The sequence below is a fragment of the Elephantulus edwardii genome, unplaced genomic scaffold, assembly GCF_000299155.1.
Source record: "Elephantulus edwardii isolate Elephantulus edwardi_28Jun2011 unplaced genomic scaffold, EleEdw1.0 scaffold00031, whole genome shotgun sequence".
Taxonomy (NCBI): Eukaryota; Metazoa; Chordata; class Mammalia; order Macroscelidea; family Macroscelididae; genus Elephantulus; species Elephantulus edwardii.
This window is the reverse complement of record NW_006399781.1, coordinates 6,449,209-6,462,610: the sequence shown is the minus strand read 5'-3', so window position 1 is coordinate 6,462,610 and position 13,402 is coordinate 6,449,209. Positions and strand designations below refer to the sequence as shown.

The 13,402-nt window shown below is 39.5% G+C and overlaps 1 protein-coding gene across 1 annotated transcript in view; it reads left to right on the top strand.

Annotated features, from left to right (window-relative positions):
- Positions 1–13,402, top strand: part of MCCC1 (methylcrotonoyl-CoA carboxylase 1 (alpha)) — a 70,302-nt gene that overhangs the window by 34,464 nt on the left and 22,436 nt on the right. The window contains exons 8-11 of the mRNA XM_006884052.1: positions 1,177–1,288; positions 4,107–4,188; positions 5,327–5,454; positions 11,102–11,285. Of these exons, the coding sequence (XP_006884114.1) occupies positions 1,177–1,288; positions 4,107–4,188; positions 5,327–5,454; positions 11,102–11,285 (506 nt within the window). The remainder of the gene's footprint in view (positions 1–1,176; positions 1,289–4,106; positions 4,189–5,326; positions 5,455–11,101; positions 11,286–13,402) is intronic.

Here is a 13,402-nt window from a genome sequence, read left to right as displayed (position 1 = left end):
TTTATTTTAATTGTGATTTTAACAAAAGTTTACAGAATAGATTTTCATTCATTAATTGTTGCGCCCTTTCTCCCCTCCCCCTCTCTCCCCTCTTCCCATTACTCTTTATTTTAAATATTTGTTCACTCTTGCATAATTACCCCCCACCCCCACCCCCGATCCTCTTTGCAATAAACCTCTTATTCTGGAAAAAAAATAGTGGAAATTGGAGCCAAATTATTGCTATCAAAGACATAAGTAATAAAAACTAAGATACTTATGGAGAAAAAGACGAATAACTCAGTTATAAAATAGGCAAAGAACTTGAATAGACATTTCGTCAACGAGACCACCAAACACGTGCAAAGCTCATCATCATTAGCCTTCAGAGAGATGTAAATCCAGTCACAATGCGGTGCTCCATTAGGATGACTGGGATCTTTACAAAGGAAATAATGAGAAAAATAACAAGTGGTGATAAAGGTGTTTGGAGGGCATCTGTTGGTGGGTATGTACAACCACTATGGAAAACAGTGTCAAACTATGTAGTCCTTGTCCTCGAGTTGCTCATGTAGAAATTATTAGTCAGTGTATCTCTTTTCAATTGCAACAAAATTTTTACAAAATTTAAAAAAAAAAGCAAATTATAAAAGTCTTGGAAAGTATATCCCTACTTCTGTATTTTTAATACATACATATGTATATGTATGCATAGAAAAGAAATAAAAGGAAGTGCATATAGTAAATATAAACTGAAATTAACTTCCAGTAATGGAAGTGCAAGTGTTTATAATGTTTGTCTTTGCACTTTTATGAATGATGTCCTCATTCCTTCAACACCGCCCATTACCAACCTCCAAACCTCTCTTAAAATAAGTTTCATACTCTATTGTAGTTAGGAAAATGATTTTTCTTTCTTTCTTTAAAATTCATGCCCTTGCATGGAAACTTACTGAATTTTCACAGGAGTAAATACAGTTCTATTTCTAAATGTATAACTTCTATTTTGTGATAAAAATATCTTCTTTGAAAAAAAAAATAAGAACAGTGGGAGGAACTGTGGTCACTGAGGCCTAGACTTTGTTTCCTGGTGTCACTCTTAACCAAGTCTGTAACCTGTGTGTTTGCTGTAAACAGACTTTGTTTCCTGGTGTCACTCTTAACCAAGTCTGTAACCTGTGTGTTTGTTGTAAACAGACATGTGGAAGTCCAGGTGTTTGGTGACCATCACGGCAATGCTGTGTACTTGTTTGAAAGAGACTGCAGTGTGCAGAGGAGACACCAGAAGATCATTGAGGAGGCTCCAGGGGTAAGGACCTTGTAATGACATTTATAAGTTTTTCTGTAATATAAGGGGGTACTTGCTGGTGGCCTAGTGGTAAGAAGGTGTGCTGCGGTCCCAAAGACACATAGTTTGAATCCTCTAGATCCTCCACAGGAGAAGGATGGGCAATCTCCTGTATGATTTACTGCCTCGGACAACCTGTTTGGGGATCAACCACGAGTTGATTCAGACTTGTGATTCAAACAACTATTATGTGAGTCTGTGACACTTGAGTTTCATGCGCTCAACCCCTGAGCCCTCCTGGATAACAGCTTATTGTTGTTATTGTATACCATCCAGTCGGAACTGATCATAGCTGTTCCTCCAGTGAGTTTTCAGAGGCAGTTACTCATATGGGAGGAGATTACCCATCCTTCTCCCACAGAGCAGTTGGTGGCCTCGAACCGAGTGTCTTCAGGATTTTAGTGCAGCTTCTTGCCACTAGTCCACCAGAACTCCCTGGATATCTATTACCCGGTGGTAATGTGATGATAAGGCCTGATCACAGGGAGACGAGGAAGTCCATGCTCTGGGCTACCTTACAGAGAATACAGTAGGGCTGAGTTCCTTCTGAGGGAAATAGAGGAAAATCCACTCTTATTCAAGTGTCTGATGTAGTATGAGTAGCTGGACAGTGAGATCTCAATGCATATTTTAAATCGTAAGTAGAGTGGAGAAGAGTACTGGATATCCCATGGACTGCCAGAGAACAGAGATGTCCTGGAGAAGGTGCAGCCAGAATGCTCCTTGGAGGCAAAGACGATGCTGGGATCATGATGCTAGGAGAGGCTATTCCTTGGAGAGGGCCATCGTGCTTGGAAAGGTAGAGGGATGACAAGAAGATGAAGACCCTCAACTGGGTGGATTGACACAGTGACATCCACAATGGGCTCTAGTGGTTCAGAGATTGTGATGATGGCACAGGACAGAACAGGCTTCAGATCTGTTCATAGGGTTGTGCTTCTACTCAACTCGACAGCACTGACAAAAACAGGGTATTTGAGACATAGAATGGTCTAGTTAATTGACTGTATTTTTTGGTGAATAGAACCCTTGCTTTAACACCTGTTTCCCATATTTCTTCTCTGGGTTGTTTTCTTGCCTTAGAGGCTGTATTGCAGTGAAGAAAGGATCCCTCTGTGGCACCTCTAAGCTCCTTAGCTTTGCAGACAAACCTGGCAGAGTTGGAAAGCACAGGGATGACCTTGTTTTTCTAGTTTGGACAGTTTCCCATCTCTGACAGGGTGGAATCTTAACCACTGTTCTGTTGCACTCTATTAGTAGAAAAAGTTTTAGAGTTTTACTTCCCTAACAGGGGTCCAGCTTACACAGAGTCTAGCTTTTTGTAAATGTACACATCCCTTTGAACTGCTTTAATCGGTTTAGTTTGGTATCTAAGTTGAGGCCAGTGTTCAGGATTTTTATACTAACCTTTCTTTGGAGTCTGCTACCTGCTATGGGCTCCTGGGGTCAGACTGTATACATAATATTTTTTTGTTTTTCTCATTGAAAAATAAAAAAAGTGAGGTTTACTATTATTCAGTTTGTTATTTTCATATTAAAAATGTCATTTCTGTTGTGGATTATATGCCACCATTTAGTAAAGCATATTTTCAAGTGGTGACTGCCGTTTATAGGGAACTCAGTGGCTTAAGGAGTTACCCAAAGACACATGGTTTGAATTCACTAACTGCTCTTGAGAGAAAAATGGACAGTCTTGTATGTGATTCATAGCCACTGAAAAGCCTCTAAGGGTCAACTATACACATTTATATGTAAAACACTGTGCTTTGAAAATATTGAAAGATTCATTTCTTTATTAATATACATTTGTGATGAATGTTGTTAATTTATAGTTACAGGATTCATATGATGCCAAGGCATTTGATCTGATCACTTTATCCTCCTGGAACAAAGGGCATAATTGAAAGTTTCGTGTTAGCGGTGACTGTGTTGAGTGCCATCAGGTTAACCATGACTGACTCCTAGCAACCCAGTAAACCCATCCTCCCCATCTCTGACATACTCCAGCCCATTGTGAAAACCACTGGGTCCATCCATCTTGTTCAAAGTCTTCTTTTCTTTATCTGACCCTCCACGTTTGCCAGCATAATGTCTTTTTATCATGGTCTCATCACAGTGATATACGTGATGTTAAATAGATTTGTAGCCGTGAAAGCTATTATGTAGGTATGCGGGATAAAGATATGTAATTATACTGGGCAATATCTGATATCTACAGTTCATGGACACTACTGACAGACCCTTGAGACTTTGGTATTCTGTTATTGTTGGGTGCCATCAAGTGGATTTGAACTCACAGTGGCCCAAGTGACAGAGAAGAACTGCCCCACAGTTTTCTAGGGCATACAGAATCTACGACAGTAGAGCCCCAATCTTTCCCCTCTGGAGCTGCTGGAGAACGGAGGGTCAGACTGTACTATGAGGGCCCCTTCCCTTTAGCCTAGCAACAGTTCTACTGTGATACAGGATGGTATTTATTTTAAAAACTATATGAAGGGTTTGGAAGCAAGAGTAGCAACCATTTCCAAAATAGCTTGCCTCCAAAAACTCTATGAACTTAGAGAAATGATGAAAGTTAGGTGAGTGTCCAGGTCTTTCGTTCATAGGATCACTATGAGTTGTCTAGACTTGACAGCACTTAACAACAACATAGGACATTAACATTTCATCTTTATCTTTTAGTGCAATATTTGATAATTAGAGACATATTTTATATCTGTGGGACGATCTAGTAAGCTAAAGTGCTAATGGAGATTTATTTTAAGTATCTTGTTCTTAGCCCGGAATCGAACCTGAAGTAAGACGAAAGCTTGGAGAAGCTGCAGTCAGAGCTGCCAAAGCTGTAAATTATGTGGGAGCAGGTATGTTACGATTTACAAAATGATCATTTCTTTCTCAGAATCACTGCCTTAACTTTTCATCAGATTTACAGTGAGATACATTTTTAGATTGAAACCTAGTACGCATACATAGGTGTATATATATAAGAGTGTTGAGTGTGTGTGTGTGTGTTGAAATTAAAACATCCTTGAACAGTGCTTACCTTGATTATATGTTATTTTTAAAAAAGTGTTTTCTGTTCTATTTTCAAATAGAATCATTGAATTGGTATTTATGATACTGAATTGTGAGCCACACTTTGCTAAGCATGTTGAAAACACATATGGATCTAACTGGAGTCTAAGTGAGAAAAACATTATAGACTGCACAGTCTGTGATTTCAGTTCTATGAAGTTCTAAGAAAGGCGAAACTACAGTGACAAAGTGGATTACACAGAAAGCTTGGGGCCAGAATTATCAGGAAAGAATTGACCACAAGGAGGGACCACGGTGGTTTTTAGGAGGATGGAAGCATTTCTGTGTTTGGCACTGTGCTTGTGGTCACATGACTGCATGCAACTGCCATCACTCAGTATGTGCACATTTAAGTAAAAACATTTCAGTATCTGAAATGATACCTTAATAAGCTGGGGACATTTTTCTAGTGCTTTTATTATAGAATGCCAGTAGATGAGACATTGACATAGGATTTAGTGGCTTCAAAACTCCTCTCAATGGATCGCCAGCAAAAGGTCTTTTCTAAAAGAAACTTTGAAGAATGCACAGTGGAGTTGGAAAGTTTTCTGTTCGTCTCCACAGGGTTAGGGTGAGAAAGGGTGGCACACGTGAGGCTTCTGGGGACCTTCACACACTGAGGCAGTGACACATGGTTCCGCTGTGTTCCCACTGCTGTGACAGCTGACACTGATTCATAACCTGGGCTCACCATTTGCTCCAAGCTCCAAATAGACTTTGCTATCACTAAATTACATGCAGCATCCTATTTTTTGACTGAGAAGCATTTGTGGCAATATGTGAGATGTTTCTGAAGTGCAAAATGTTTGCCATTGTGTGAAGGCAGCACCAAAACCTTACTGTGACACACTGTGGATGATTTTTTATTTGCTGCTGATTTGATTAAGTAGTACTGCTATGTAGCCATTATATTTTCTCTTCCAGGAACAGTGGAGTTTATTATGGACTCAAAGCACAATTTCTACTTCATGGAGATGAATACGAGGCTACAAGTGGAACATCCTGTTACTGAGATGATAACAGGAACTGATTTGGTAGAGTGGCAGCTTAGGGTGAGAGAATATTTTTTTCTGTTTTAGTTCAATCTTGAAGATGATTCCTTCAGGCCTCTTAAAAGAAGGTATCGCTTTGCACAGGATTCATTTCTTGGTGATTTGATAAGGACAGGAAAATGGGAGGTAAAGGTGGTGCTGCATTTGGCACTGACATGATCGTCCCTTTTTGGACTCAGATTCTCAACTTGTTAATTCCTGTCATTTCCTCTTAGATGAGCTGCCCACAAAATGCCCTGAGACTTGCTTATAACCACATCATCTCAATATCAATCATCTCAGTACCAAAGCCTTAAGTTCTACCTGAGATCACACCATTCCAGCACAGCTCATTGTTATAGAGATGAGACTAGAATGCTAGCTCAGGTGATACAATCTAAAGCAGAATAAAACATGAAGAGCCAAAGGACTGATGTAGACCAATAATAGAGTGTTCCTTAGACCAGCCACTGGGCTGAGCCACAGGCTGTCAGTGGGCTGTGATATAAGATTGGCAATCAGAACAAGGGTTCAGAACCTCTTAAAGCATCTTGACATTGCTGTGATGATACAATTAGAAGATTATTTTACAAATGCGTTAAGTCCACAACTGTTCCTTTATAGATAGTTTGAAAAACAGTGGTCTAAATCAGAGTTCCACAGAGCATATTTCTTTGAATATTACTAAGAGTAACAATCTGTTGTTATTCTCTTTATAGAAAATTATAGATTCTACCTCCACTCTTTTTTGTTTTAACATCTTAAAAGTAGTGTCAGTATATCTATTAACTTCTTGGTTACTTCCAAATCCTAAATCTAAATTGTTGGGATATTGTTTTGTTCTTCATGTTATGATGCTGAAGTCTTGATGCCCTTGATAGCTTTATCTTTGTGAAACTTCAATGGACTATAATAGGACCTTCCTTTTGCTATCTTTTTGAGGATGATTGATAGATCCGGTTGAGCCAAAAGATTCTTGTCAGAGCCTTGGGAACTAATGAAAAACCAGGCCCATCGAGTGAAGTGAATGTTTGTGTCAAGAAAAAACATGAGTGGGCTTGGAAAGTTCTAGAAAGAGTTCTTGCTTCCAAAATAAAAGTAAGACATTTTTCTCTGAAGAGGAAAAAAAAATGTTGTTCTGTGTTCTGTGCTGTCGAGTCACCCACAACTCATAGCAACCCTGATCTGTCCTGTGCCAATCTCGCTGTCTCTGACACACCTACCTCCCATTACCCTAGTCACTGAATCGGTCTATCTCATCAAGGGTCTTCCTCTCCTGCATTCTCAATCTCTTTACCATCTATCATGATGCTGCCAATCGGCCCAGTGGTGAGATCTTTGTCTTCTTGATATTGAGCTTTGAAACATATTTAAGGCTACAGTTCTTGACCCTCCCAAGCGTGACATCCCTCTCCAAGGACTAGTCCCTCCATACAGCAGGTCCAGAGTGTGTCAGACGAAGCTTCAGAATCTTTGCCTCCGAGAAGCAGCTTGGTTTCACCCTCTCCAGGACCAACCTGTTTGTTCTCCTAGCAGTCCATGGTATATTCAGTACTCTTCTCCAACACCACAGCTTAAAGGCATCAATTCTCTTTCTATCAGCCCTAGTCATTGTCCAGCTCTCTGATACATAGCAAGTGATTGCAAAGACCATTGCCTGTATCAGGCATACCTTAGTCTCAAGACTGAAATCATTGTTCCTCAGTACTTTGGAGAGGTCCCTGACAGCTGATTTTCCTAATGCAATATGTATTTTAATTTCCTGGCTGCTGGTGCCAAGAATGTTGATTGTGGAGCCAAGCAAACTAAAACTGTTGACAATCTCAATCTTTTCACCATCCATCCTGATGCTGCCAATCGGCCTAGTGTTGAGGATCTTTGTCTTCTTCATATAAGCTTCAAAACATATCTAAGGCTACAGTTCTTGACCTTCTGCAGCAAGTGTTTCAGATCCTCCTCAGTTTCAGCAAGCAGGGTATATCACCTGCATAACACAGGTTGCTGACGAGTCTTCCTCCAATCCTGATGCCACATTTCTTCTCATAGAGCCCAGCCTCCTGGATAATCTGTTCCGCGTATAGATTGAAAGAGTCTGGAGATAGGACACATCCCTGTCATACGCCCTTCTCGATTTTGAACCATGCAGTGTTTCCTTGCTGTTTTCTAATGACTGCCTCCTGGTCCAAGTATAGTTTTCACATAAACACAATCAAGTGTTCTGGGATTCCCATTCTTCTCAGAGTCAGCCACAGTTTGTTGTGATCCACACAGTCAAAATGTCTTTGCATAGTCAATGAAACACAGATCAACATTCTTCTGATACTCCCTGCTTTCAGCCAAGATCCATTAACATTAGCTACAATATCCCTAGTGCAATGGCTTGTTCTAAACAGAGCCTACACTTCTGGCAGTTCTCTGCTGATGTGCTGTTATAGTCATATTTGGATAATTTTCAGCAAAATCTTGCTTGCATGTGATATTAATGATATTGTTTGATAATTTCTACACTCTGTCAGATTACCTTTCTTTGGAATGGGAACAAATTTATCTTCAATTCAGTTGGCCAGGTAGGTGGTTGTCCTCCAGATTTCTTGGCACAATTTAGTGAGCACATCTAGGGAAGCACCTGCTTGTTGAAATATATCAGTTGGGATACTGTCACACTTCTGGGGCCTTGTTTTTTGCCAATTCTCTCAGAGCGGCTTGAACTTCTTCATCACCACAGGCTCTTGCTTATACATTGTTTCATGAAATTCTTCTGTGTCCGCCAATTCCTTTTGGTATAATGACTCTGTATACTCTTTCCATCTTCTTTTAATACTTCCTGGATCATTTAATATTCTGCCCAAAACATCTTTAAATACTGCAACTTGAGGCTTGAATTTGTTCTTCAGTTCCTTCAGCTTAGAAATGCTGTGCAAGTTTGGCCCCTTTGATTTTCTGACTCCAGCTCTTTGCACATTTCATTATAATACTTTGTCTTTCTGTGCTGCCCCCTGAAATCTTCTGTTAAGCTCCTTAATATCTTGATTTCTTCCCTTTTTTGGCTTCTCAGCATTCTAGTGCAATATTCAGAGTCTCCTCTGACATCCATTTTGGCCTTTTCTTCCTCCTCTGTCTTTGTAATGACCTTTTGCATTCTTCCTGGATGATATTCTTGATATCCTCCCACAGCTCATCTGGTCTTCGCTCATTAGTATTCAAAGCCTCAAATCTATTCCTGAGATGGTTTTTAAAGTCAGGTTGGATAGCTTCGAGTCATGTTTTGGTTCCCGTGGATTTGGTTTAATTTTCCTCAGCTTCAGCTTGAACTTGCATATGAGTAGTTGGTGGTCTGTTCCACAATCAGCTCCTGGCCTAGTTTTCACAGGTGATATTTAGCTTCTTCAGCAGTTCTTTCTACTGATGTAATCGATCTGATTCCTGTGCATATATATCATCAGGTGAAATCCATGTGTATAGCCTGCATTTATGTTTCTTATAAAACATAATTGCAACAAATAAATTGTTGATTGTGCAAAATTCTATCATTCTATCTCCAGCTTCATTTCTGTCACCAAGTCCATGTTTTCCAACTACTGATCCTTTTTCTCTGTTCCCAACTTTTGCATTCCACTCACCATTATTATTAATGCATCTTGATTGCATGTTTGATCGATCTCTCACTGCAAAAGTTGGTAGAAATCTTCTATCTCCTCTTTTTTTGGCACTGGTTGTTGGTGCATATATCTGAATGATAGTGATATTGACCGGACTTCCTTGTATGTGTATGGATATTATCCTGTCACTCATCACACTGTATTTCAGGACAGATCTAGAAATTACTTTTTTAAGTGTAAAATCAGCCCCATTTTTCCTCACCTTTTCATCTCCAGAATAGTAGATCTGACTCAAAATGCTCATGCCAGTCCCTCTCGCCAATACCTAGTATGTCAATATTTATGCATTCCATCTCTTCCTTTGCAATATCTAATTTTCCTACATTCATAGTTCTCACATTCCATGTTCTAATCACTAGTGTCTGCTTACAACTGTTCCTTCTCCTTTGTGTTTCCATATTTGAGTGCTCCACTTCAGTTGCCCTATCTGCTAGTCTGTGTGTTCTATTGTACATAGATAGGGTTTTCGAAGGCCTGCTATTTCAGAAGTGGAGGCTAATCCTTAATCCTCCTGTCTTACTGACAGGCTCAAAAAGAGAAAAGAAACCCTCAATTTGTTCTTTGTTCCCCTTTTTAGTTCATTTATGTCCTGCTAAGTTAATTAGATATTGTTGCGGTTTTATTCCCCTCCTGTGTCTCTGTAGGGCACTCTCAAGTCATACTATTTTTATCTTGGAGAAGAACTTGAAGGAGTGTAAGAAAGAAAGAGGCAGTATGTCTTGTAGTCTGCTTTTTGAGTTCTAGTTGTTCCAAGGAGAAATGAACGATGTTAGTACATACTAGCTATCATGCTACTAGTAATTGTAGCGGTGGTGAGCACTGCCAGGCATCCTTTTTATGGTCTGCTGTAGAGCTGTATGTGTAAATGTAACAGTGTTGAAAGGCCACCCTGCCCCCTCCTGCCTTCCTTTCTCACTCAGGGATGCTGGTCAGGGTGTGGGACAGCTTGAAGCCCTGCCGAGCCCCTGGCTGTGGGTGCCGTCCTAAATATCAGCTAAGCAAAAGACTGATTTGCAACCTGAGCATTGATAGTTTGAATGAAAAAAATGAGACTTTTTGCCAGTAAAATGTTTTGGCCTTGGTTATAGTCCACAAACATATTTTTGTGTTTATGACTTAGTCATCATTTCACCTTTTCTCTTCCTATGAAGACTGGAAACCCATTGCAGGTAATTCTCTAGTCATCAGAGTTTTGGCATGTGGATGCACAAACTTTATTTTTAGTTCTGCCTAATACTCAAGTCAATGGATAAAATAGAGGTGGATTTTTTTCTTCATTTGATTAAAAAAAAATCAGATGTATGTTTTACATAGAAAAGGACAAGCTCATCAATTGGAGTTTTTAAAATTCTATCTTTTAATTGGTTTGAATACAGTCCTTCATATACTTTGTGCTTACTGCATGTACATTGTGGTTTATCCACGTTTTAATTTACATTGTATTACGCTCATGTGTATTGTGAGATTTTTTCCCCCCTTACAGTCATTTTACTAATAACTACATTGGTGAAAGCCTATAAACCATCTGTTTCATGCCTTATGCCTTAATATCCTTAGATAGCCAATTTCTGATTTGCCCATCCCTATCAAACCAGTGCTTTGAGGGAATAAGCATGTTTCTTTTGCTGAAACATCTTCTGAATCTTCTGAAACTTCAAGCATCTGCATCGACAAGCAAAGTCTAGTCCAGAGACTGCATCAGATTGCAGTGGTCAGCATTAGCTCCCAGCTTGGGTCATCTCCTCTTCACCTGGTTGGGTCTTGGCACCTCCTCCCCAGTCATCTGTGGCTAGGTTCAGAGAGGCATCAGCCACACTTCTCCCTGCACTCCAGACCCGTCCTTTCACTCAGCCTTACCTCCTTCGTGAGTCAAGTCAGTAAGACAGGGATTCTCCTGACTCCCTGTTTCTCAGTTTTTACTGAATAAAAACTGCTCATCAGTTTTTACCAAGGCTTGTAGCTGCTGTGAGGTGGTTTCTCAAAAGAAGCACATACTATTCTCTTATTAGATTGCAGCCGGCGAGAAGATCCCATTGAGTCAAGAAGAAATATCTCTGCAAGGCCATGCCTTTGAAGCAAGAATATATGCAGAAGATCCAAACAACAACTTCATGCCAGGGGCTGGGCCGCTAGTCCATCTCTCTACCCCTCGAGCAGACCTTACCACTCGGATTGAAACTGGAGTAAGACAAGGTAAAAGAAAACAAAAGAACCCCCCTCACTCTTTTTTTATCTTTTAATGTGTTATTTTTTTGAGTGCATCATATTATCTTTGACTCTTGTGAAAATTCCCAGCATACTTTAGAATTGAGATTCATTTAGGTTTTCCTTTTGGAATAGATACCCTTTTCTTACAGGGTTTTTTTTTTGCGAGGGGGTTTTTATTGGTGTATTTACAAAGTTTGTATACATTGTGTTTCACAGTATTCTTTATTCACATTGTGTTTCATACAATCATTTCTATGCAATATGTTTTATAAAATTAATCACCATTAGACATTGCCCATCATTATTCTGTCTTTTCACTTGGATCCTTCCCATTTCCTTTCCCCCACACCTCCACCCACTAAACTGTGCAACCCTGTGGTTTTGTCCCTACCTATCCTCAGCCCTCCCCACCTTGAATTCCCTTATATCTTTTACTAATTATGCAGTGTTTGTCTTTATGAGACTGAATTAGTTCATGCAGCATAATGCTCTCTAGCCTCTCCAAGTTACATAGTTGCTTTTTTAAAATCATTGCTTCTGAGTGCTGCATAGTATTCCATTGCGTGAATGTACCACAGTTTCTCAATGCACTCATTTGTGGTTGGACATTAGGGCTGTTTCCATGTTCTTGCAATGGTGAATAACACTGCTATGAACATTGGTGTACAAATCTGTTTGTGTCTCAGTTCTAATTTCCTTGGAGTATATTCCTAGTGGTAGAATAGCGGGGTCATATGGAGTTTCTATGTTCAGCTTTTTTAGGAAAGCCAGACTGGCATCCAGAATGGTTGTACCAATTTACAATCCCACCAACAGTGTATGAGAGTTCCTGCCTCTCCACATTTTCTCTAACATTTATTGCTTGCTGCCCTACTAAGCTGGAATAGTTACTTTTAAAGAATAATTAGTATTAACAAACCCTATATTGTTATTTTGAAATGCAGTAATATTTAATCAAAGAAAGGCAAGAAATATTTTGTGTCCACTACTTATTTTTTTTTTTACTTTTTCCTACTTCCAAATATGGTCTAAAGTCATTATAGATACCACAGAGTCCCGTTAGAAGCAAAAGGTCCTTGCCTTTTTTTTCTAATGAAGACTTAGAACGAGCAGGTGTATGAGCCAACTTTATTTTTCCTTACAGCAAATAAAAAGGACAGAGGGGATAATTTCTTGAGAAAATATTGCCTCAAAAAAGGCAAGTTTCAAAAAAAATTTAAAAAAAAAGGCAAGTTTCTAGGGAATATTTGTAGGTTAGGATAAGGGCATGAGAAAGGGCTCATGTCTATTTCATATTTTAAGGAGACAAAGATGGAGTTATTTTAGAAAAGAAGATACAGTGCAAATCAGGAGCTGTGTGCAGCTGGTCTTCAAGATGGGCTAAGTGTCCATCATGAGTGTACCTTTGTAGTCATTGGGAATACGGGTAGGTTTCTTCTTCATGACTTCTTCCTCTAGGAGGCCATATAGCATTCATGCTTTTTGCTTGTGTACAGGCATAACACCTGAAAATTCTTGCAGATAACTTAAAGCAGGGCCTGTTAATAAAGTTAAAAGTTGTTAGGAAGGAGCACTTGGGAGCTGCTTGGATTGGCTGAATTCTTACATCGGGTGTGCCTGGGCCTTTCAATAAACTTGTAGCTGATCTTCTAGATCTGATCTGACTTAGTGGGTAAATGCTTTATTATGATAGAAAAGAAAGGTAGTTTTTCATGTAGCACATTATGTAAAGAGTAAAAGAAAGCTGGAGAGCTGAACGCTTACAATCAGAGCATTCAGTGAAGACTTCTCCTTCTTCACTGCTAATTGTGCTCATGTAAAACCTGTACTTATATCAAGAAGCCGTCGTTTGAACAAAACAAGGGAAGACTGGGTAGTTTAAAATCTGGAAGGGTGTGTGTCAGGGTTATATCCTTTCACCCTACCTGTTAAAATATGTATGAAAAGCTGGACTGTGTGAAGAATTCTGTAATGTTGTTGATTGCTGTCAAGTCGAGCACGACTCATAGTGATCCTCTGAACAAAAGACATGAAGCCTTTCTGTAATTGTCATCATTTCTCAAAGTTCATAGAGTTTCCAGAGGCACGTTGTTTAGGTAGCT